This window comes from Hibiscus syriacus, unplaced genomic scaffold (genome assembly GCF_006381635.1).
Source record: "Hibiscus syriacus cultivar Baekdansim isolate YM2019G1 unplaced genomic scaffold, ASM638163v2 tig00110502_pilon, whole genome shotgun sequence".
NCBI classification, from domain to species: Eukaryota; Viridiplantae; Streptophyta; class Magnoliopsida; order Malvales; family Malvaceae; genus Hibiscus; species Hibiscus syriacus.
Window position 1 is genome coordinate 300,527 of NW_024062763.1, and position 26,744 is coordinate 327,270.

General features: G+C 29.6%; 1 protein-coding gene across 1 annotated transcript; it reads left to right on the forward strand.

The window, feature by feature from the left end:
• The first annotated feature begins 11,419 nt into the window (after window positions 1-11,419).
• LOC120129515 (glycosyltransferase BC10-like) lies at window positions 11,420-14,590 on the forward strand. Its single transcript, XM_039146988.1, has 2 exons — window positions 11,420-12,590; window positions 14,455-14,590. Exon 1 carries the CDS (start codon window positions 11,486-11,488, stop codon window positions 12,578-12,580), a length of 1,095 nt encoding a protein of 364 aa, XP_039002919.1. The 5' UTR covers window positions 11,420-11,485; the 3' UTR covers window positions 12,581-12,590; window positions 14,455-14,590.
• Window positions 14,591-26,744: the final 12,154 nt, after the last annotated feature.

Genomic DNA, 26,744 nt, shown 5'->3' on the forward strand with positions numbered 1-26,744 from the left:
TGAACAAAGAAAAACCCAAATTGAATCCCAAAATCATATGAACCTTGATATATAATTAGACTATCAGGGCGGCTCAGTAGATTCGAACCGCCCGAACCAGTTGGTAGACTCGAGAAGTCGGAACGGATCCTTGGACAAAGTCATTCAAAATTCGGATCAATCCGGCAACCAAATTGGACACTGACCAGAACATAGGAGCATAGTTTTCCTGATTCATTACGGAACAGCTAAACAGTGTGTCATAGCAATTATTTGTGTGATTCAACTGGTCGGAATTCTACGTTCTCGAAGCGGAACCGGCGATCAGTAGCTTCACTTTTCTCGACGTGTAATTAGTTCTTTCCGGTCTCCGATGCGGACCAACCTTAAATACAAAAGGCATTGATCATGCGGTGCAATCTAAAGGCAACTTTTAACCCTTCATAACATGGATGCAATAATATTGCCAGTTCAATTAAAGTACCAAAAGAAGTTAACACCGCACAATATGTTCGAAAGGGCAGGTCCCATTCTCCTTGAACCTACATTGCATGTAGTAACCCTTAGTGTTTGTTTTCACTGTTCTACCTCTTAAAACCTTTTATGTCTGCGCCGCACAGACCACGCGCAGACATTGGGCTTCGCAGACCGTTTATTTTTTAGAAGACAGAAGCTCTTCTAGTGTCTACATACGTCTTTTAACTTCTTCAAAGAGGTTTTATATTTAATTTTATATTATAGATATTAATTGCTATATTAATTTTTTAAATAAATTAAATATTAATTTTTTAATATTATATAGATATTAATTTAATATTAATTTTTTAATATTATATTATGATATTAATTTTATATATATAATTATTTTATATATTATTAAAATTTTATATTTATTTTAATTATTTTGATTTAAGTTTAAATATAATTTTTTGGATTTTTATTTTTAAATTATATTTAAACTTTTTACGAAATGTAGTATTTAAACCACATTGCTTAATAAAATGATTTCATTGTTGATAATTAAGATTTTAAAATATAAAAAATTATAAATTATGTTTTTAAAATTTTAAAATATAATCACAATTAAATAAAAATAATCATAAAATAATTGATAAATTAAAAATATTTTCTAAAAATATCATATAATTATAAAAAAATTATGAATATATTTAAAAAATTAAAAGTATTACATAATTGCATATTTAATAATAGTTTAATGATAATTAATGTTTAAAGAAAGAGAGGCGTATGATTCATTGATTAATAATAGTTTATTGATAATTAATGTTGATGTGCCATATGATAATAAAATTCAAAATTTAATATTATATATACTTAGATAATTAATGTTTAAAAAATCATATAATTTAATGATCATTTATAAATTTTCTTCTATAAAACTTATAAAACTAATAATACATGTGATTATGTGAGACTTATAATAAAATTAATAAGGTGGTGTTTGTTTTTCTAAAAAATTAATTATTGTAGTTGTATGAATTATTTAAATTTCAGTATTGTAAAACTAAAATTATTTAAATCAGTATTACAAAACTCTTTTAAGTTTAAAAAATCAGTTTATTTATATTTCAGTTTATTTTAGCAGTCTGCAGACGTTAAAAAACAAACAGTCTTCTTCTTGCAGACTGCAAACTTTTGGTCCACCTCTTCTGCTGCAGATGTATGCGGATGTGATCCGCAAACTGCAGACATTTTACCTCTGCAAAAACAAACACCACCTTAGTAGCAGGCCGACAATCTTAACAGCGGAGAGATGCTCGAGGAATAGTCGGCAAACCAAGTTCATCCGCACCCTGCTGAGCATCATAGTCAAATTATATACATAAATGGGTAAAGCATATAAATAGTCCTCCGACTATTAAAAGTTACAAAACGGTCACCCGACTACTGATATATTCCAAACTCATCATTTTCTATTAAAAGTTGACGGTCGTCTGAGCATAACTTGCTGACCGAGATATGATAAAATCATATTTTAATGATGTAAACTGGCATTGTCGTCGCTTTCAAGTACTTTCTAATTTTTAATGGCATAATGTAATTGGAGAGTCGATCCATAAATTATAACTCAAACGGTTTTGATATCAGATTTGATCATATCTAGTCAACAGGCTAATGTCGTGTTTAGAAATCTGCCAACTTTTAACAAAAAAAATGACGAGTTTAGAACATATGAGTAGACGGGTTACCATTTTGTAGAAGTAATACCCTATAGCCGGGGATCATTTTTTAATTTTTAATAGTCAATAGACTCAACAAAGCAATGCCCTATAATCTAGGCTCATTCTGTAATTTTTAATAGTCAAAGAACTTAACAAAACAATACCTTAATAATCATTTTATAACTTTTAATAGTTAACAGACTCAACAAAACAATGTCCTTTAATCGGGATATTTTTATACTTTACCCTATATATACACGCAAATTGGTAAATAAAGAATTCGACAATAGCATGAGTATCTCAATTTATAAGCACACAGAGAAGTGTTAGGCTCGATGAAGCTCGATTCGATCAACCAAAATATGTCAAGAAGGGGAGAATTGACTTTTTGAAGTTTAGGGAGTAAGTAGTATAAAGATAAGAAAATTTTCACAATGATTTATAGTTGTTCAACTCCCTCAATGAAGTCTACATGCACTATCTAAGCTCCTCACTTAGGATTTTCCAACAAATCCACTAATTTTTTCTTTCTTTTTCAAGGATAAAGAAATAACCTTTACAAACTTCCTAGCTTTTCAAAGGCTTACCTAGAACCAAAACCCCTTTACAAAGGAAAATAATTGTAAACAATAAAACTTCTAAAAAGGAAGATGTTTACAAATTAAAGCTCACAAAAACACAAATATTTACAAGAGAAAGAAAATCAAGATTGAAAAACTTTTCTCTTGTGTATGAATGCTTGGATAGGTGTTGTGTAACTTTATTCAAGTGTCTTGACATTGTTTTTATACTTTGGAATGAGTTACTAGCCATTTCTAACCGTTTGGGAAGGTTTGGAGCTGTTGGAAGACTTTCTGCTAACAAAGTTTCGAAACTCTGAGAAAGTTTCGAAACACTTCGAAATAGCTGTTTGAAAAATTTGATCGTTGGACCCAAAGTATCGAAACTTTAATTAAAGTTTCAAAACTCTTGAGATAGTTTCAAAACTATAGGAAAGTATCGAAACTTTTTGGGCTTCTGTCTTGGAAAGTTTCGAAACTCTTGTAGAAGTTTCGAAACTTCTGGTCAAAGCTTGTTTAAAAGAATAGTTTTTGACATTTTAAGAAATATAAGACTTTAAAAATGATTCTAAAGTATTTGAAAAATATTTTTAATATAATATAAACTTAAAAGACTCATTTTATAGTTTTGACAAAGTTTAGAAAACATTGAACACATATCTTTCAAATTTAGTTGGACTTTGAATTATTTTTGAAAACTTTGAATAAATTCAATTTAGTCCAACAAACATTTTGCCCTTATTTGTTATATCAAAATATAAGTTCTATAATCTCCCCTTTTTTATATAACAAAAACTTTAAAAAATAGTTTTTGACAAAAAGCTCCTCCTTATTAAAACATTTAATGAAAAGAGAATTATTAGGAAAATTTTAAAGCTCCCCTTTTTTATTATTGAAATTGAATTTTTCAAACATATACTTCTCCCCCTTTTTGTTATATAAAAAATAATTCAAACTTTTAAGGTACAAAAATAACAATGGAGAGTAAGTAGTAATTTTTACATTAAAATCATTTGAAAAATCAAAAGCTCTCCCTCAACAAGTGCATTCCAAACAAAAATTGACTTTAAAAGATCGACACTTAAAAGACATTGAATCTCAAACAATGATTAACAAAAATGTTAGTAGCACATAAAATTCAATATATCCAAGTCTAACTACTTTATGCAATATCATGAATAAGACATTATAGCTCATATCCATAAAGCATATAAAAAATGTTATGCATTCAATATTGACATCAATTGTTAGAGAGATATTATAAGCAATAAAGTCACCTACATAAACATTTAAATTAAGGTAAAAAATTAAAATTTGTAAAAACAAAGCATTAAAACCAATTTTGATCAAAATTCATTATGATGAACAAACATTTATGAAAAAAAACATAAAACTTTAGAAAATGTTCATCACAACACGTTTTAACATACATGAGATAGAAAACATAAAATCATTTAAAATCAAAACTCATGCATTCTTAAACCAAATGAGCAACCAATTATGTAAGATAATCAAAATAAGCTTAGAGGTTACCTATTCCATATCAAGTGTGGCTAGAGCATTTGAATATCTTCAATTTCATCATCATTGCTTCCACACACCTACAAGAGACATTTATTTGGATTTTGTTATCCAAATTGCTTTGGTTCCTTGAACATTAGTTTCAATGTCCCTTGTTCCCTTTGGAAGTCATACTTGTCTAATTTTAAAATGTTTTCATTTCTTTAAAGGACAAACATGTTTCAAATGACCATGAAAATGGCAAAGTGAGCATTTTGTCATTTTTAAACATAATGAGTTGTTTTTATAAATTAATTCTTTTTCTATTGTTAAGCTTTCAAGCTTAACTTTCAAATCAATATTTATTTTTGTAAATCATTTTTCAAAGTTTCATTTTGTTTTTCAAAATCAACTTTTGCTTTCAAAATCAAACCATTTTCAACTTTAAATTTTGAAATTAATTTCTTATATTTGGAATTCATGGTCTCAAATTCCAAATACAACTTATCATAGGCATCTTGTAACTCTTTAAACGAATAAGAATTTGAATCGCAAGAGTTAAAAGTTACCATTGAATTTTCTTCGATGACCATGAGGCATAGATTGGCTACTTCATCATCATCGGAGTTTTCTTCATCACTTCAAGCCGCTACAAATGCCTTCTTTTTTGCTTGATCTCTTCCTCTTTAGGAGAGGACATTCATACTTAACATGTCTCTTCCTTTGACACTCAAAGCATATCAGGAGACCTTTCTTCTTACTCGATTCATGCTTCTTGTCTTCTTTAGATGTCACGAATCGTTTGAATTTCTTGAAGAACTTGGCCATTTCTTTTTCTTCATCCTCTTATTCACTTGAGGTGCTTTCATCTTGAGTAGAGGATTTCAAGGCAATACATTTTTTCTTTCTTTTCTTGTTTCTTCTCTTCTTCTTATTCTTTCTCATTTTCTATCATCTCATGAGTGAGAAGAGAGCCAATAAGTTCATCAAATGATAGATTTTTTAAGTTCTTCGCTTCAATGATCGTCGTCGTCTTCGTTTGCCAAGATTTTGGAAGTGAATATATTATATTCCTAATAAGCTTCTCGTTAGGGATTATCTCTTCATATCCCTTGATACCATTGACAATCAAGAAAAATATATTCTTCATAGCTTTGATGTCTTCATTCGGTTTTATCTTGAAATTTTCATAGTATCGATTTTCATTTGCCTCACTTTATCGGTTCCTTCATGAGTGACTTGGAGCTTGTTCTAAATCTCCTTGGAATTTGAATAAGAAGAGACTCTTCCATATTCATTCGGGCCTAATGCATAAAACAAAATGTGAATGGCCTTAGAATTGAGTTGAAACTCTTTCTTCTCTCTTTTACTCTATTCCGCCATAGCTCTAGTTGGAGTAGAGTGACCCGTCAAAATAGAGCTCCAAGCATCTAAATAGGTAGCTTTAATGAGGAGCATCATATTATTCTTCCAATCAGCATAATTTTCTCTATTAAAATAGGGTGCTTGTTAACCGGTTGAGAGTCTTCGATGTAGTAAGCGTCGGAGGAAAAAACCATCTTCTCAATTACTTTAGGAAATTGATGTAGAGCTTCAAGGATCTTCATAAGGTTGTTCGACCTTTGATTTGTGACTCGCTCTGATACCAATTGTTAGGCTCGATGAAGCTCAATTCGATCAACCAAAATATGCCAAGATGGAGTGAATTGGCTTTTTGAAGTTTAGGGAGTAAGGAGTATAAAAATAAAAAAAAAATTGCACAATTATTTATAGTGGTTCAACTCCCTCAATGAATTCTATATCCACTAACTAAGTTTTTCACTTAAGATTTCCAACAAATCCACTAATTTGTTCTTTCTTTTTCAAGGATAAAGAGATAACCTTTACAAACTCCCTAGCTTTTTAAAGGCTTAGTTATAACCAAAACCACTTTACAAAAGAAAAGAATTGTAAACAAGAAAACCTCTAAAAATGAAGATGTTTACAAATTAAATCTCACAAAAACACAAATATTTACAAGAGAAAGAAAATAAGGATTGGAAAACTTTTCTCTTATGTATGAATGTTTAGATAGGTGTCATGTAACCTTCTTCAAGTGTCTTAAACTTGTTTTTATATGTTGGAATGAGTTACTAGTTGTTTCTAACCGATTATGAAGGTTTGAAGCCGTTGGAACACTTTCTGTACACAAAGTTTCGAAACTCTAAGAAAGTTTCAAAACTCTTCGAAAGAGCTGTTTGAAAAATCTGACTGTTGGACCCAAAGTATCAAAACTTTAATGAAAGTTTTGAAACTCTTGAGATAGTTTTAAAACTATAGGAAAGTGTCGAAACTTTTTGGGCTTCTGTCTTGGAAAGTTTCGAAACTCTTGTAGAAATTTCGAAACTTCTTGTCAAAGCTTGTTTAAAAGAATAGTTTTTAACATTTTGAGAAATATAAGACTTTGAAAATGATACTAAAGTATTTGAAAGGTATTTTTAATATAATTTGAACTTAAAAGACTCATATTAAAGTTTTGAAAAAGTTTAGAAAAAGTTTAGAAAACATTAAACACGTATCTTTCAAATTTATTTGGACTTTGAATAAATTAAATTTAGTCCAACAAACATTTTGTCCTTTTTTGTTATATCAAAATATAACTTCTACAAGAAGCCTATGTAAACGGTAAAATTCAATTGGAAGATGCACTTTCGTTTTTTTAGTTGCCCTACGTTTATGACGATTACGAATATAATAGATGGTATTGTGATGATTACGAATATCATGATCATGTAATAACGGTTGTGGATGGCACTGTTACTGTTATATAACGGGCGCTATTGAAAATAAGATGAAATGCCATCAGCTTCGCTTCCCATGTAAGCTTCCAATGCATAAAGTTCTGCAATCCAACACGGGTCATCATGAACATTATAACTTCTACCGTAGGTCTTTTCAGAGCTGTCTCGGATATTTTTGGGGTCTTGAGCGAAACTAAAACATAATCCTTTATAAAACGAAAGTATATTATATTACTTTGAACAATTAATTTAATATTACATTAATAAATCATAAAAATGATTAAATTAAGGGCTTAAACTATAAAAGCAAATAGTATGATTGGAAAATTTTAGGGACCTCAATTTTAAAGGTTAAAAGTGAGATTGAAAAAAATTAGGGGCCTAAATTATACAAGTAAAAAATGAGATTGAAAAAATTAGAGGCCTCAGTTATAAAGTTAAAAATAGAGATTAGGGGTGTCAATTGAAAAGGTAGAAAGTGAGATTGAAAAATTAGGAGCTCAATTATAAAGGTACAAAGTGGGATTGAAAAACTTAAGGTCATCAATTATAAATGTACAAAAGTGGGATTGAAAAAAATTAAGGGCCTCAATTATAAAGATAAAAATTAAGATTACAAAATTTAGGGACTTCAATTATAAAGACAAAAATATAATAAAAAATTAGGAGCCCTATAAAATATTGGACCCTTAGCAGTTGCTCAGGGTACACCCCTAATAGTCGGCCCTAAGTCTCTTGGATCTCATTAATCACATTTAGGGTTGACCAATGAAATTGAGAAAATAAAAAATTGATCCAAATCAAGTTATACGGTTTGGTTAGGGTTTTCATTTTATGATTTGGTTTAAAAAATATAATTATATAATTTGATTTGATTTCGATTTTTCATATGAAAAATGTTTGTTTCGTATCGAATTGAATTAGAAAAATAAAAGAAAATAATTATCCAAAATAAATTTATTTTGAATTTATTATAAGATAAACTTAATTTAAATAAAGTCTTAAAACTAATAATTTAATTTATAAATTTAAATTTATATATTTGCACTCGATTTAAGCTTTAAGTTTGCTTTATTTGGAATCTGAGCTTGAAAAATAATAAACAATAAAAAACCACAAAATCGAACCAAACCAAAAATTGTAATTCTTATGTCATTCGATTTCGATTTCAGTTTTTAAAAGAATCCACAAAATGTGTTTCAGTTCATATTTTATTGAATAATCGAATCGAATCAAATCGAATCAAATCAAATTGAATACACCCCTACTTCCATCCATGAAGTCCATCATCTCATCTTGCAAGTTCTATAGATAAAAGAATCAAATATCACTAGCAAAATAAGTTTTTTTATAGTGGAAAATAATGTTAGTATTAATAAGGCTGCTGCAAAACAACATAGTTAGTATTAACTAATAAATAATAGTGAAATAATAAAGATAAGTACCATGGTAAAAGTCATTGTCTTTAAAATAATTTCGTTTGGATGGATGATATCTCGAAATGGGCATTAACCCCAAGATTAACATAGCCTTCCAAATCTCGTACATCCAAAGTGAGGAAGTGAAACTCGTTTGTCTTTCACTCTTCAACCTCACCTATTTAACAAAAAAAAAATCAACTCTCTCAACAAAACAATTTATTTTTCTATACTTATCCCTATCATCTATCCCTACATAATATAATTCAATTTTTAATAAATAATTAATATCCTTACCTAGGCTTGTAAATGAGCTGAACGTTCAGCGAACCGTTCATGAACCGTGCGGCGAGAAGTTCGTTTATGTTCGTTTATTTATTAAATGAACGAACATGAACAAGATTTTGCGTTCGTTTAATTAAATGAACGAACACGAACAAATGGCTCGTTTGTTCATTTATGTTCGTAAACGTTCGATTATATGTTCATTTTTGTTCGTTCATTTATGTTCGTTCATTTATGTTCGAACAAAGGGCAAGTTGAATATGTTACGAAGATTATTGAAGTTGTTTAGATTTCAAAAAGATTGTTTTGTTGAACAAATTAACTTTAAGACTTTATTATGTTCATATAGCTTATTTATGATTTACGTATGTTTTTGTCGTATTCGAACAAATTAAGTCTAAAGTTCCAGGTTATATTAATGAATTTTAAGTTATTATTCGTGTTGTTTACTTTTTTTACATTCATTTGTTGTGTTCGAATAAGTTTATTTTTTGTGTTTGTGTTGTTCGTTTATGTTCATTTATTATGTTCGTTCGTTTTTGTTCGTTTGTTTGTGTTCGTTTATGTTCCTTTATTATTTAAATGAACGAACATGAACAAAATTTTTTTTGTTCATTTATGTTCGTGTTCATTTATGTTCGTTTATTATTTAAATGAACGAACATGAACAAAAATTTTTTTGTTCATTTATGTTCGTGTTCATTTATGTTCGTTTATTTATTAAATGAATGAACATGACATACCTCCGTTCGTGTGCGTTCGATTCGTTTAGGCCTATCCTTACCCTTTATTCTCAAACCCCATGCATCTGGCCTGCCTCAACTATGCTTGCTTTGCTGTTGCACCTGTTGGCTCATGTTGCTGCCTTTGTATGAAACAATAATATTTTTTTTATGAATAATGAAGATGGATTGTAAAGTAAACCTCTACACTATTTTTTAGAACAGTGAAGACGGGTTGTACACACACCGTCCACACTACATCAATGAATTTTTTTATTGAACAATGAAGACGGGTTATAAACTTACAGTCTCTAATTTTTATTAAAAAATAAAATGAACAATAAAGACATATTGCGGTCAAAACATTTTTCATTTACTGTTTAAAGTGTCATATATTAAAAAATAAATTAACATTTGTTATATTTTGAAAAAAAAATTATAATTATAATATTCGAGTAATTTACTAGATAGAAAATTTTTTTTGTACATGATGTGGAAAAAGATATCAATTAAAAGATAATTATAAATGAACAAGGATATTTAAAATATACTAAGGGTGCGTTTGGTTCACGGAATGTAAGATTATTAGTGGGAGTAAAAGATTACCAGGGAATAGGATTACTGAGAATGTTGTATTTTGTGTTTGGTTGGTTTAGCAGGAATGTAAGATTATTGTGTTTGGTTAAAGGAATAAAAGATTATTAGAATGTATATTTGACCAAATTGTCTTTATTATATATTTGTTTTTTTTTAACAAGTTGAAAAATATTTATATATTTTCTTTAAAAAAATTAAATTCATAAAATTTATATAGTTTTTTTATAAAATTAAAAATATAAAAAAGTTTAATGAAAGAGTAAAATTTTATTTTAACCCCTGAACTTCATATAATATTTTAATTATAGATTTTTTTTGTAAATCTAAAATAGTTTAAGGATAAATTTGTAATTTAACTTTCGTAGAATTTTTATTATTCAATGATAGAATAAGAATATTTTTGAAATAAATTTTTTTTAAGGGCATTTTAGTCTAAAACACTAGTAATCCAACAATACTTAAGGAAAGGGAGGTAATGACATTCCCGATAATATACCCCAAAAAATCCACTATTAGTAATGCAAGATTATCGGGAATGACATTCCCGACCAACTAAACGGGAGAATTTAGATTCTATTCGCATGAGAATCTCACATTCCCCCAACCAAATACACCCTGAGAAACATAGGGGTGAGGAACACCCTAAGAAACATAGGGGTGAGAAACACCCTACGATTACTGACACCTAGGGATGGGCATCAGACCCGAACCCGATGGGTTATGACCCGACCTAATCGGGTCATATTTTTTAAAAACATTCGGGTTCAGGTCGGTTGGGTTTTTTAAGTATGATGTTAGGGTCGAATTCGGATTTAAGGTGAAAAATACCCAACCTGACCCGACCCGACTCGACCCAAAAAAAATTATTTTATATATTTAAGAATAATTACAATAATACCCCTCTATAAATAATTTTTTTTCAATTAAGTCACTGTTTTGAATGAATAAAAATAATATTTTTTTATTATTTGGAGTCGGATCGAATTTTTAAGTTATATATCAGGTCAGATTCAGGTCGGGTAAAATTTTATTTTAGTCGGATAGACCATCACCCGACCCGATCTGATTCAACCGATTCCCATCCCTACCGACACCCTCGGTTGTTGCCTTTATGTTTTTTAAAACCTAAAAACCCTAGATATGCTCATTCCCATGAGGATCTCCACGTCCGCCCCCAACTTCATCTTCTTCGTCGTCTCTTTGTAAAAAAATAAAATAAACAACTACTTGACAAACCCTCACCCTCTGACTGAGAATCTGTCGCATCACTTTTTAATAATGTTTGTCCCTTTCCTCGTTCATCCTTTTCTTCCATCTCACTTCTCTGAAACTTTTTCAATTTCCTCATTCAAAATCATCAAGCTCTGTAACTAACCATCCTTTGTTGTTATATATAAAAAACCCCACCAAGTAGCAACTCCCAGTCGCTTTGATTTGACTTGAAAATTAATACCCAAAGCGATGTTTCCTTCTTCTGCTTCGTCTCCGATTGTTTACTCTTTGATCCTCTTTTGTTCTCTTCTCTTTCTTTTCCTGTTTGCTCCTCGAATCATTCCTCGCGGGAACCGCCACCCGGAACGGCTGATCTCGGTTCAAGATGAACTCGACGATCTTCGTCTTTTCCGTGAAGCGGTGTCCACGGCCACCGCTCGCGGCGGTTCTTCGAAGATTTCCCATCTGGGTACTATTAACCCAAAGCCCAAAATCGCGTTTCTTTTCCTCACCAACTCGGATCTCGTGTTTGCACCTTTATGGCAACGATTTTTTGAATCCTCAAACGATGATCTCTTCAATGTCTACATCCATGCGGATCCGGCTACCAAAATCTCGACCCCGGAATGGTTAATAAAAGCCAATTTCATCCCGGCTAAAACCACCGCACGCGCCTCCCCGACGCTCATCTCCGCGGCGCGGAGACTCATGGCAAACGCCATCATCGACGATCAGTTCAATCTGTACTTCGCATTGGTATCCCAGCACTGTGTCCCTCTCCATTCCTTTAAATTCGTTTACACTTCCCTTTTCGGAAACCCTTCATCGGCGCACAAAACGTTTTTGACCCAAGGTTCTCTGAAAAGCTACATCGAGATCTTATCGGAGGCGCCGTTTTTGCACAACCGGTACGTCGCACGGGGCGACGGCTCGTTGCTGCCGGATATTCCGTTCGATAAATTCCGGGTCGGGTCTCAGTTCTTCGTGCTGGCAAAACGGCACGCTTTGCTTGTGTTGAGAGAAACGAAATTGTGGAGTAAATTCAAGGTCCCTTGTTTGGATTTAGATTCTTGTTACCCTGAAGAACATTATTTCCCCACGTTCTTATCAATGGCGGATCCCAAAGGGAGCAATCGTTACACGTTAACTAGAGTTAATTGGACTGACAGTGTCGACGGTCATCCGCATACGTACCATCTGCCGGAGATCTCGCCGGAGCTTATACGTACGCTGAGGAAATTGAATTCCGGTTCGAGTTATTCGTATTTTTTTGCCCGGAACTTCTCGCCGGATTGCTTGAAGCCGTTGATGGAAGTCGCCGACGATGTCATTTTCAGAGATTGAACCGAGTCTGGTAAGCACCTGCTCACTTTTAAATATTATTTGGCCGAGTTAATCTGATTTAGAGATTGAGTTGAGTGATCTGTTTTAGTTGGCGAGTTGAACGAGTCCCCATGATTTCGGGGTCTAATTGCAAACTGGTAGTAAAGTCCAATTTAGTACAAATAAAGGCTTAAACTAAAAATATACTTTAACTATATATTTTGTAAGTTTCTAAATTATTTTTTTTTATCAAAATAAGTCTCTAAACTATATTACTTTTGCATTTTAAACCTCGAAAATATCTTTTTGGTCAAAAAAGTATTTAATTTTGATTTTATGTGACGTGTCAACATCTTATTGGTCAAAACATAAATTTTTAATTAGAAAAATATTAAAACTTAAAATAATTAAATATAATAGTTTAAGGACCTAATTTGATAGGAAAAACTATTATATTTAATTATTTTAAGTATTTAAAGGGAAAACATAATTTAGGTATTTACTTTTACTTATTTATATCATCATCATGATAATGCTCTTGATTTATTTGGGTATGTAGACATGAATTGCTTACCTATCTTTAATTTTGGATTAGGTTTAATATTAATGATATCATTTGGTTCAAATTAATATCATGTGTTTCATCACACACCGATATAAATAAATTTTTGGTTGATCCGAATCTGATTCGACACTATAACAATAAAACCCGACTCAATTTAAGTTTAAAAATATTTTTATCTTCTTTCAATCTAACTTGAAAATTTCATTAAAATTTTGACTCTCCTTGACTTGATTTAACATATATTTCAATTTTTTGCATTATTTTAATCAAAATATGAAATAATCAAATGAAATATTAAATTATTTAATTTAATACAAAATTAAATTAAATTTTAGTTTATTACCATAGTTCCACTGCTTTATAGGATATTTTTTATACGTATATTTATCAAAACCTAATTGATAATGTATAAATACATTAAAAACATATTTTCATAATTATTTTGGGGGCAGAACTAGTTCTTAAACTTAGATTTGATTTGATTTGATCAAGTTTAAGAAAGAAAATGGTATAATGTCAAAATTAGCCTCCCAACATTTATCAAAATAATTATTTTGTTTTAGTATTTTGGCCCTCAATATTTAATTTTAGAGTAGATTTTTCTTAACTTTTGATTAAATAGTTATTTTGACTTTTATTTTTTTTGTAGTATTTTTGCTCTTAACGTTTTATTTTATGATAAAAAGGCCCTAGTTTAGAGAGTTAATCGTTTGTCAACTAAAGATTTTTATCTATAGAGAGATTTCCCCTCAAAGATAAAATGTTAGGGTCAAAATGTTTTAAAAAAAGAATAAAGATCAAAGTAACTATTTAATAAAACGTTAGGGACATATTTAGATATTATGCCAAAAAATCTGATTCAAAACCTAAATTTTAAAGAAAACCCAATCCAATATATCCGTGAAGTAGGAATTGTTTTGTCATCCTAAGTATGTTTTGGAAAGTGTATTGGGATCTATGTAGGACACAACACAGGGTTTCAAAGGTACAGATTTGTCTTCAACCCCCAATACAGAGTTTACTAACCCTGGATCCAGGGATGGACAGATGGTGTGTTTGGAATTTTTAAATTCTTTTATATTTTAGATTTTATCTTTGTATTTTTATTGAATATCTGATTTCATACTCCTTAAAATTTTATAATTTCTCGCTATCTAAATTTTTTAATATAATTGTTTAAGTTCGCATCCTCTGAAATAAATATTTTCTTCAGACCCTTCCTGTGTTTAAGTTGTTTTGTATGGTATTGGAAGATGCCAACATTTCGGGTTAGAAAATGTTTGATGTTTGCGTGAAATGAAAGGTATTGATGCCATGTGATTGGTTTCAGGTTGAAGAACATGCAAGGCGTTCGACTTTGAGGAACAATGGTGCTGCTCTTTGTCTTCTCTTGTGTACATAAATTTGGGTTTTTTTTTTATGTAAGAGTTTAATTGGGAAAGGTGGGCAAAGAGTGGAGTTAGTGGAGAGAGAAGCAAAGGATAAGGCTTTAAGTAATATATTATTAATTGTTGATTTTGAGGTCATTACTTGTGACCTTCTCCCATTTGCCCCTTTACTTTCCACCTAAGCAATGCTTCTTCAATTGTAATTATATGTATTATCCTTGCCTGAGAGTTCACAATGAAATCTCTCTCTTCTTTAATTTCCCTTTTTTTTTCTAAAAATAAAGATCAGCTACCCCATATAGGGGTGTGCAAATCCGGGGACCCGGATTTGCGGGTATCCGAAACTTTCAGGTCGAAGATTTTTCGGCCCGTGTTCTGACCCGAATATTATGGGTACCCGGTAATCGGGTATCCGGATTTTGCGGGTACCCGGTAATCGGGTACCCGATACCCGGTTTTTAATTTTTAATTTTTAAATTATTAATTTTAAAAAATATATATACAAATTTAAATGTTCGAAACTTCGAATTACATACTCTAATATCCGAACATAAAATTTAAAAGTTCAAAATACAAAATATAATAATCCATAATATAAATAATTCATTATATTTTATATAATTATATATAAAAAAATAAAAACTAACCGGGTACTCGGGTAACCGGGTATCCGGAAAAACTAGATTTTGTGACCCGGGCCCGACCCGAGAAATGTCGGGTAATTTTTTTTAGAGAATTACCCGGATTTTTTAGATATGAGTCGGCGGGTCAGGTCAACCGGGTCGGGTAATTTTACACACCCCTAACCCTATATATGTATAGGGCTAGGGCTAGGTGTAAAATATAGTTATGGATGGCCTAGATACTCAAACTCGACGGATTCGATTTGATTCGACATTATTAAGTTGGATTTTTAAAAAGAAATCAGATTCGAGTCAGGTTGGTTTAGCTCAGGTTTAAGGTGAAAAATATTCAACTCGACCTGAAAATAATTTGTAATTTTACCTTATATATTTATGGATAATTGTAATAAGATTCCTCTAAATATTTTTTAATTAAATCTATATTTTTATTAAATAAAAATAATATTTTTTTATAAATATATTATTTTGGGTCGGTTTGGGTTTTATCTCAAAAGGGTGGGTGGGTTTGGATCGGTAGAAGGTGTATAATTTTCGGATCAAATTGGGTTAACTGAAAATCGACCCACACCCATCCCTATAAACCGACCCAAAACGACATGCTTGCTTGTGTTGAAAGATAGGAAATACAAGGTCCCTTGTTTGTATTCAGATTGCTGTCTCCCTTAAGAACATTATTTCCCTACATTGTTACCAATGGAGGATCCCGAAGGAAGCAACCATTGCACGTTAATGAGAATTAATTGGACTGAAAGTGCCCATGGTCATCCACAATCCACATACACTTATTGAGAAAGTCGAGTTCAACTTATTCTTGTTATTTTATATATTTTCTTCGTATTTTCTATTAATAATATATTTCTGTCTTTTAAAATTTTATAAGTTCGTCTCTTTATAAATTTGTTCCTATAATATAAAATCTTATGTCATTCCCGGTGATTTGAAACAAGGTCCATGATTTTAGGGTTTAGTGGCAAGTTGGAAGCTAGTGAAGTCCAATTAAAAGAAAAACAACCTACCTTTTGTTTTTGAAAAAGGATCGCCCGGGCTTTATTAATAAAACAAAAGGAACAAATAATAAATAGGCGATTTTATTTGAATAACATGGTTTCATTCTTTATTAATAAATTGGCAATTTTATCATGATAGTGCCTTAACTATCGCTTTTATTTCGTTTTGATTCCCCAATCATTTTTTGTTTTAATGTCATATCTAACGTTACGTTTTGGTTTCATTTTGATCAACTACCGTTAAAACAATTAATGCTGATGCTAACATGTCACTATAAGATAATGACATGCCATCATTGATTTTTTTTTTAAAATATCACGTGAGTAGTTTTGTTAATTTATAACGGTGGATGACCAAAATGAAACAAAAAAATATGTTTAGGTATGATTTTGAAAAAAATAATAGTTGGCCAAAACAAAACAAAAGTAATAATTAGAATACTAAACTTATAATTTATCCTTTTTTATTTACTATTATTTAAAAAATAATACTCTTTTGATAAAGGTGTGTCACATAGGTTGTGTTTTTCAAAACAATATATATATATATAATTTCAAGTGCTCGCAGCACTAAGGATCAAAATGAAAGACTCGTTATTTTGTAGATCAAAATCTCTACCATGTCAATAGAATTGTACCCTACAAAATACATATTGTATGAAATAGGGTAAACTACACAGGTGACCACTCAACTATGGTCAAAAATCATTTTGACCACCGATGTTTTGATTTGATCAATCAGACTACCCAACTATTTATTAATTATAATTTAATATTGTATATAACTATTAAATTATAATTAATAGATAAAATTAAGAATTATTTATTCAATTAAAAAATATAAACTATGAAAAATATAAATTATAATTAATAAATAAAAGTCAAGAGTTGTTTTTTGTATTAAAAAATTTAAAAAATATAAAAATATATTGTAAATAGTAGTTTAGAGATAAAAATTAAGAATTATTTCTTCCATTAAAAAATTAAAAATATATAAAAATGTTGTAAACTATAGTTAATAAGTAAAATTAAAAAAAATATCTCTTCCATTAATAATAATTAAAAATACATAAAAATATTATAAATTAAAGTTAATAAATAAAAATAAAAAATCATTTCTTCCATTAACAAAAATTAAAAATAAAAAATATTATAAATTATAATTAATAAGTAAAAATTAAGAATTATTTTCTGCATTAATAAAAATTTAAAACTTAATAAAATTATATTTAAATATGTGACTGGACTAAGTAATTTCATCTTTGTTTTGAATTTATGTGTCTTCCAATTTGCATTTTTACTTCTTGTTTCCTGACATTAACTGGATTAGCTATATAAAATATGTTTTAATCCACAAACAAATGGAGTGGTTCAGGCGTCCATTAGAACTTGACGGTCTGATAGTGACATATGTTATCATCTAATTAGAGTTTAAATTTATTTTAATTAAAATAAATTATATCTAAATTGATAGAATATGTAAATCACAATGAGTAAATATAGAATTATACCAAGTTTTTTAACTGCAACATCATATCCTCTATTAAAACTTGACGGTCAGTGTTTGATTGAAGCATTTAAATAGTTGAGTGGTATGATTGATCAAATCACAATATTAGTAGTCAAAATGATTTTTGACCATAATTAAATGGTGACCCGTGTAGTTTACCCCATAAAATATAATGTAGGACTCATATTTATTAAAATAACGTTATTTTCATAAATATTTTATTTTGAATAATATTATTTATATTAAAAATATCCAACAAATGTCTCGGAACGGAACCAATGCTCTAAATAAGAACTAAATTTGCTTAGATGTAACAATCCATGAACTTGTGTTTTTAGATTTCACATTGATTGTGTTTTATTTTGGTGTAGTTACATATTCAGTCTCTATTCTGAGTCGTATCTGAATCTGGGTAGGAGGGGCACATGCTCATGACTCGAAATTATACTTGAAAAAAAAGTTTTATATTAGTTATAGGGCTCAATTATTTTTAATATTTCTTATTAGGGTTCGATTTTTTGTTAATATTTTTCTAAGATTTGTTATTAAAGGCCTAATTTTCAATACTTGCTATTAGAGGTCCAATTTTTTCAATGTTATCATAAGTTTGTTTTTAAAATTTAATTTCTTTTTAATATTTATTTGTTGTTATGAGTACACTTTTTTCAATGCTTTTTGTTAGAGGTCCAAATTTTTTATTATTTGTTATTACGATTCACTCTTAAAATTTACTTTTTTTAATATTTGTTACTAGTGACTCTTTTTTTCTAATACTTGTTATTATGGATACACCCTTAAATTTTATTTTTTTAACACTTGTTATTATGATCAATTACTTAAATAACGATTTATAACCACAACAATGACTGTTATGTGGTGATAACGATCCAAAAATGCGATATCCACAATAGAATATGTTATTAAAAATTCACAACCATGATACTTGTAGTGACTGCAATATCATCAGTTATGTGCACAATAGAGATAAACGTAATCCGACTGAAGATATAAATACAATTAAATCTCTGATTATGAGTCTAATTTTTTTTACCTAGGACTACCAAAATCTCAGAAACGACCGTCTCTGTTATTATAATTTCCAAACTAATGAGTCCTCTTAGCATAATTAAAATTTCTTTTGAAAGAACCTTTTTAATAGTTTAGACAGATAAGAAATGACTTAATTTTCAAAAAGTTCAATTTATCAAAATTAGGTGCAACAAATGTTTGAAATTGTGTCTTGGGGAAATCACTCTTTTGATCCCTTAAACTATTAAATTATTTATAAATTGGTCTCTATAGCTCAAAAATAAATAATAGGACTAATCTTTATCATTTGTAGATGGACCAAAACATCTCAGTCCTTCCACCTTTTTTTCTTTTTTTTCTTTTTGTAATATTTGAGATTTTTAAGAATTCAATTTATTTATCATATTTTGACAATAGTAAATGGCATAATAACAAAAAAAACCCTAATATTTGTCTAAATAGTCATTTTAGTCACTATTTTTTTGGAGCATTTTTTACTCCCAAAGTTTTATTTTAGGGCCAAAGCCTAAAAGATCTATAATGTTTGACTAAATAATCACTTTTATTCTTATTCTTTTTTTTTAACATTTTAACCCCAATATTTTATTTTTTTGGCAAAAAGGTCCCCAATTTGGATAATTTATTTACTAACAATTTTCATTCATAGAAGAATATTTTTGTCATTAAATAAAATATTACGATCAAAATACATAAAAATAGAGTCAAAATAATTATTTAATCAAATGTCACGTCATTATAAAGTTACCATATGATATAACCGGCAAAAGTGCCCAAATAATGTTGCGGGAATGTTTAATTCCCAAAACAAGGATGTCAGTCGATTAATTCCTCATATAGTGTATTTTCTACAGTACCTCTTAAAGTCCCCAGGATATCTCGGCGTCTTTAAGCTAAAATTTTGTTCCATGGGATTACCCAGCGTCTTTAGTTTTTGCTCCATGGATTACTCGGCGTCTTTAGTTAAATTCTTTACGATTAATGTGCATTTTTGGAGATTTTCTCAAAAAATCACATTTTCCTTAAATATTTACGTGTTAGACACCCTTTGAGATAATATTTCCTTAAATATCACCCGGTAATCTTCTTATCTTTGATTCAGAAGTTCGTTCGATCTTTCGTTGTAAGGTAATTTTTTAAATATATAATATTTTTTATAATTATATATGATTATTTGGAAAAAATATTGTACTAATTATTTTCAATTAATTTTTGTGGTTGTAAAATTGGAAAGCAAGAGCATACGTCGAAATATTGTTGTCGATATGGTAATAATATAAAATTATATTATTTAAATTATTTACGTTTATGTGTAAGAATGAAGCGAATTTCAGATATTGTTTATTATGATGGAGAAATTCGGGAAGATGAAACCGGCATTGTTTTCGTATCAAATCATTATGTTAAAATATCCTTAAAGAGAAACATAACTCTTGAGGAGGTGATAATGAAGATTTCAAGGAAGGTTCATGTTGGAAGTACTAGAAGAATGTCGTCGCTTCTGTACAGATTTTAACATAATTATTTAAGGAAAAAATAAAATACTAAAACAATTAAATAATACAAAGGGTGTTAGATCGGAAATATTATCTCAAAGGGTGTCTGACACATAAATATTTAAGGAAAATGTGATTTTTCCAGAAAATCTCTAAAAATGTACAGTAATCAGAAAAAATTTAACTAAAGACGCGGGTAATCCCATGGAGTAAAATTTTAGCCTGAAAACGCCGAGATATCATGGAGACTTTAGGAGGTACTGTAGAAAATACCCTAGAGGAAATAATCGGATGACATCTTTATTTTAGGAATTAAACATTCCCAACAGTATTATTTGAGCACTTTTGCCATAACCCTGAAATATTTTGAATAGATTAAATTTTATATTTTGACATAATTAACATTTTGTTTTGAAACAACTTTTTAATTGTTTAAACTTTATTTTGTCAAAAAAGATAATTTGAACTTTATATTTTGGCAAGTATGATAGTGAATCTAAGAAGACACAGTGAAAAGACAATTCTAAAGGTACAAATTTGTCTATTGTCCTAAATACAAAGTTAAATATATATATTTATCTCCGATGGAGTTATTGTTTATGTTTACGTTGTAATTTTTTTTATTAATTTAAGATGAATATAAGAGATAATATATATTTTTGATAATAAATATTTAAATATCTTATAATCTAGTGTTCGAACTCATAATCTCATGAAAAGATGAATACATCAATAAAAGTTTGATAAAAATAATAAAATAAGGTATTGGTGTAATGTGATTTGTCTCAGCAGGTCAAGTAGGGTCAAGTGGGGGTACATGCAAAGGCTTTGGAGTTGATAAACAATGGTGTTTGGTCTTTAGGGGCGTTTGTACTGAAATATCACCCTCAAACCCATTAATTATCTATCAGACACCCTCTTCTCTAGTATTACCGATCTAACAACCTTTTTGATACAGTGTCAATAAAACGTGGATCACCATCCGCGCCTTCACGGGATTCTGTCCGAGCTGATGCCATGAAAGGGAAGGCGCGACTGATGATCTGCACCTTCGCTGAACCTCTACAGAAGGAGCGAATCATGAAGCGCACATTCTAGACATGGCACTACGTGAGGTGTGTTTTAAGGGGCACACATTCCAAGGTTCACATTATCCTATTGAAGCATTTTAAAAAAAAACATTCTTTAAAAAATTTAAAAATAAAACTATAGGGACTAACATCATAATTTAATATATATTAGTTCCATGAATTTAAGAGCTTAAGGGTGTTAGTTTATATATGCATATTAGAGTGTTTAGGTTATGTTTCTTGACCATGTGGGATAAAAGTTAAAAGGTGTTTTTCTTAACTTTTTTATCTCTATATCTAATGAATCTACTTATATACTATTGTTAACTCCTTGGGGATCTCCCCTTTAAAATTGTTGAAGCTTAGATACCTAATCAATTTTTCGGTTAGTAGGAAGCAACAGTCTTGATTATCATAACGTGGAAAAAAATACTTCCAGGTGCTTCTTATAGATGTGTTAGACTTTTAAGCTCGCCAATTTTAGAATGAAGAACATCTTGTAGTTATTCCATCTCAAATTACTATAGCAAAAACATATAATTAAATAAATTACATGAAAATTACCCATTATATCATAATCTAGATTTAAAACAAAAGAACATATAATATTTTAAGGCGTTTGAGTCGCCCAAATATAATTAATCTTATATTCGATCTTACATGAGTATATCGTTTTCCCTTTGATAAATATTAGCTTCAAAATTTAATTTAGTATAAACCTTAATAATAAATATTAATCTAATGTAATTATTTAAATATATTAACATATAAAAAATATCTAATCTTAATTAATACAAACATTAATAATAAATATTAACCTAATGTGATTTAACAATTGTGTATAAGTAGATTCATTAGATATAGAGATAAAAAAGTTAAAGAATACACATTTTAGCTTTTATCCCTCATTGTCAAGAAACATAATCTAAACACTCCAATATGCCTATATAAATTAACCTCATTAAGCTCTTCAACTCATGAAACTAATATATATTAAATTATGATGTTAGTCCCTATAATTTTATTTTTTTTTTATTTTTTTAAAGCATATTTTTTAAAATGCTTTTAGGGATGATGTGGACCTTGAAGGCATGCCATGTCAACATTTCCAATGTGGTGCTATGTCAACATTTCCCTTGGAAGGCGCACTTCATGGTTATTGCCTTTCGTATGTGTCAGAGGTTCAGTGAAGGCGCGGATGGCGATTTGTACCTTTTCTTACATAACGTCAATTCGGATAGAACCCCGCGAAGGCGCGGATGGTGATTCACGTTTTATTGCCATTGTGTCAGAAAGGGTGTTAGATCAGTAATATTTGGAGAGAGGGTGTCTTACAGGTAATATTTGAATGTAAATGTGATATTTCGGTAAAAACGCATTCTTTAGATGCATGCATAGATTTTCTTAATTCTTAAAAAGAGTTTAATTGGGAAGATGGGCAAAGGGTGGAGTTTCAAAAATAATAATGCCCCTTTTATTTTTTTTTCTAGGGAAAAATACTTCATAAAAATTAGTAAATTTTATAAATTCTAAAAGACTCAACGTGTAATTATAAATTAATTTAAAAAATTAAAGATGAATTATTTTAAATAAAATATTATTTTCATTATTTTCCATAAATTTTTAACAATTTTTGTAATAATTCCTTAAAGGTAAATTATAATTTTTTATTGTTACAAAAATTATGAAAAATAATGTAATTGATATTTTTATTTTAAATAATTTACCTTTAATTTTTTAATTAATTATAATTATACTTTGAGTTCTTTAGAATTTTAAATTTTTATAAATTAAATTAATGGTGTCTGACGGTGCTCATCGTTAGAGGTGCTCATTGGTAGGGGTGTTCAAAACCAGATACCCGGTTCTCTGGATAGTATATTTGTCTTCACGTGACCTAACTTGTTAAGTTCAGGTAGCCAGTTGTCGAGTACTCATAAAATCTGGGTACCTACATTTTTTGGTCAACTGTACCCGATTCATTTTTATTTTTTTATTTTTTAAAAAAAATCACATAGAAAATACATAAAAATTTAAAAGTTCACTATACATAATTCATACACAAAAATTAGTGATTTGAAGTTATTTCTAAGGATAAATATTTGGATATATATTAAAGTTTATTTCCAAAAGATAATACTAAAGTTATTAATATCAATTGTAATTTTTTTCAAACCTCATATTAACAAATTAATAAAAACTTTTTGTAAAATTTTAAAACTTAAAAGTACATAATACAAATCTAAGAAAAATTAGGGATTTAAATCTAATTTTAAGTTAAAAATATTAAGAACCTAAAATAAAAATATAATTTAACTATATATAATAATATTATCGGGTTCGGTCGGCTACTCGGTTATAAAAAAAATTTGAGCTAGACCCAGCCTAACTACCGGGGAAAAATCACAAGTCGGATACCCAATCCGGTCGGATAATTTTTTATGGAATTATATGATTTTTTTATGTTCGGATGGATGAGTCGACAAGCCGGATCAATCGAGTTGGATATTTTTGAAGACTTCTACTCAGCAGTGCTCATCAAGCTTGACAGACTCATTCATTTTTAAGTAAAATTAAAGATTTAAATGTTGTTATTATGATTAGAGCAAATTAAATTGAATAGATTATCTTCATAATACATATATATAATATCTAATTTAAATTAATTTATCAATAAATCATATACATCACACAAAGACTGTGTGTCAACGCCAAAAAAGTATCATGCAAGTACTTGTATAAGGATGGATAACCCCAACAGCACAATGATTCTTGATATAAGATCTAATTAAAAGTATCATTAGTAGTTGAAAGTAATATTATTCTCTTTTTGAAGTTTAGTTCAAATAATTGTGTTTATATGTAGGGTCTACGTTCATTGTCAATGATTAAGAAAGATTACGGACAAATACTGTCTTATAATCATTTAGGGTGTTCAAAAAAATCCGAAACCGTTAATCGATATAACCATTATATTTAACAGGTTAATTAACCTAACCGTTAATATTAAACGGTTTCGGTTAACCGAACCACTAAAAATGATGATTGACGATTAAGGTTACGATTACGAATTTTGATATACGGTTAACCGTTAATAAATTAAATTTATAATTATATTTCTAATTTATTATATTTTTACATAAATAACTTAATATAAGTTTCTATTATTTATAATTTATACATGTTTTTTATAAAATTTATATACAAATAAATTAGTATATATTTTTTATTTTTTTATTTCTTTAAAGATATATAAACATATTTACATCGATATAATTATATGTTTATTGTTATGTACTAAGATATTGGAAGATGTACATACTTACATCGGCGTAAGTATATGTTAGGTGCTACACTTTTTTATTTACTTACACCGTTGTAAGTATGGATTAAGTGTTACACCTTTTTATTTTATTCACTTACACCGGTATAGTATGTGTTAAGTGTTACATTTTTTTATTTTATTCACTTACACCGGTGTAAGTGTGTATTAAGTGCTACATTTGTTTATTTTATTCACTTACACCGGTGTAAGTATGTGTTAAATGCTACATTTTTTGTTGTATAAATTATGAAATGTTGAAACCATTTTGATGTTTCGATATAACAAACTAAGCATAAATGAATTTTAAGATTTTACAAATGATTTTCTAAGTATATTCAATACAATTATTCGAATATCAAAATATTACTCCAAGTCTTTCAAAGTTCAATTTCAATCCTTGCTAAAGTGTAAAATTATGTTTTATACTTAAAATATTTTCGAAACAATTTTCACAAAGTATTTCGAACCAAAAACGAGCCAAATATCAAATTTTCAAATTAGTGTACCGATGCACTAACCAATGCATCGATGCACCCTTGAATAAATTGAATTTAGAATGCATTTTGTGCACCGATGCACAAGTCATGCATCGCACCCATGCTATTTTTGAAACATCGAAGCAAATTAGTGCACCGATGCACACCCTAGTGTATCGATGCACTAAGTCTTCCAACGGTCGAAATATTTGAATTTTACACATAGTGTACCGATGCACAAAGTCTATGCATCGATGCACCATACGCTCCCAACTGTTTTATTAATTATTTTCTCACAATAACAGCTCTATTGACTCCAACAATGATCCCCAACATTCAGAATTGATCCAAGGAGTATTTAAACAAGCTTAGAAGTCATTGATCAACAACAATTTTCAAGAATCAAGAGAGAATCAAAGAGAAAGCATCAAACCTCAAGTTTGAGCATTTTCAAGCCTATTTCATTCAATATTCATCTTTGCTTTCAAGAACACTTGTTGTGCTTAATTGTATTATTCTTGAGTGTTCTTTTTTTGTTCTAGAATTGTGCAAACATCTTGCCTTGTGATGATTTTCTTGTAAGTTTGCAAAATTTGTATTGTTCTCTTTGGGAGAGAGTGTTCTCAAGAATTTGGGGTATAATTCTTGAGGGATTTATAAGGTTACTCTTTGTCATTAAAAGAAAGATAAATTAGTGAATTTGTGGAAACTCCTTAGTGTGGATAGTTAAGGTAGTGGACGTAGACTTTGGTTGAGAAAGTCGAACCACTCTAAATTGTTGTGCAAATATTTTCAATTTTCTGCAAAAGCTTCCACCAAAATTTTATTACCAATTCACCCCCTCTTGGCCTATTCCGTCGATCGATTAACTCAATAATTGGTATCAGAACCTTACTCATTTGAAGGTTTAATTGCCTCTTGAGTTGATTCAGGAAGAGTTACATCGATAATCAAGTCATCAATGACCTCCACTTTAGACTCTGACTTCGGTCTTGATTCATTGCCCGTCAACAAGCCTCATTTCTTCAATGGAGCTAATTATGCTTATTGGAAGAATAGGATGATGTATTTCATTCAAGCAAGTGACATGGGAGCATGAAATATTATAGAAGATGGATACATCAAACCATCCACTCATCCAAGATTGTGGAGTGAAGAGAGAGACAAGAATATTCCAGCTCAACTCTAAAGCTATCCATATTATTTTTTTTGCTCTTGGACCGGATGAATACAGGAGAGTTTCATCTTGTACAACCGCCAAAGAGATATGTGATAAACTACAAGTCACTCATAAAGGTAAAAACGAGGTAAAAAAATCTAAAATTAGTCTTCTAACTCATAGCTATAAAAATTTCAGGGTGAAATCGGATGAAGATATCAAAGCTATGAAGGATAGATTTTCCACGATTGTCAATAGTCTCAAATCATTTAGAGAGATCATTCCAAATGAGAAGCTTGTGAGGAAGTTAGTTTACTCTCTTCCAAAATCTTGGCAATCAAAGAAGACGGCGATCATCAAGGCTAAGAACTTAAAATCCTTAACTCTCGATGAGCTTATTGTTTCTCTCCTCACTCATGAAATGATGCTTCAAGATGAGGTGGACCTCGAAAAGACGGACGAGATAAAGAAAGAGATGGAGAAAAAGAAGAACGTGGG

Coding starts and splice junctions, on each gene's coding strand:
- LOC120129515 (XM_039146988.1), top strand. CDS start 11,486: ATGTTTCCTTCTTCTGCTTCGTCTCCGATTGTTTACTCTTTGATCCTC.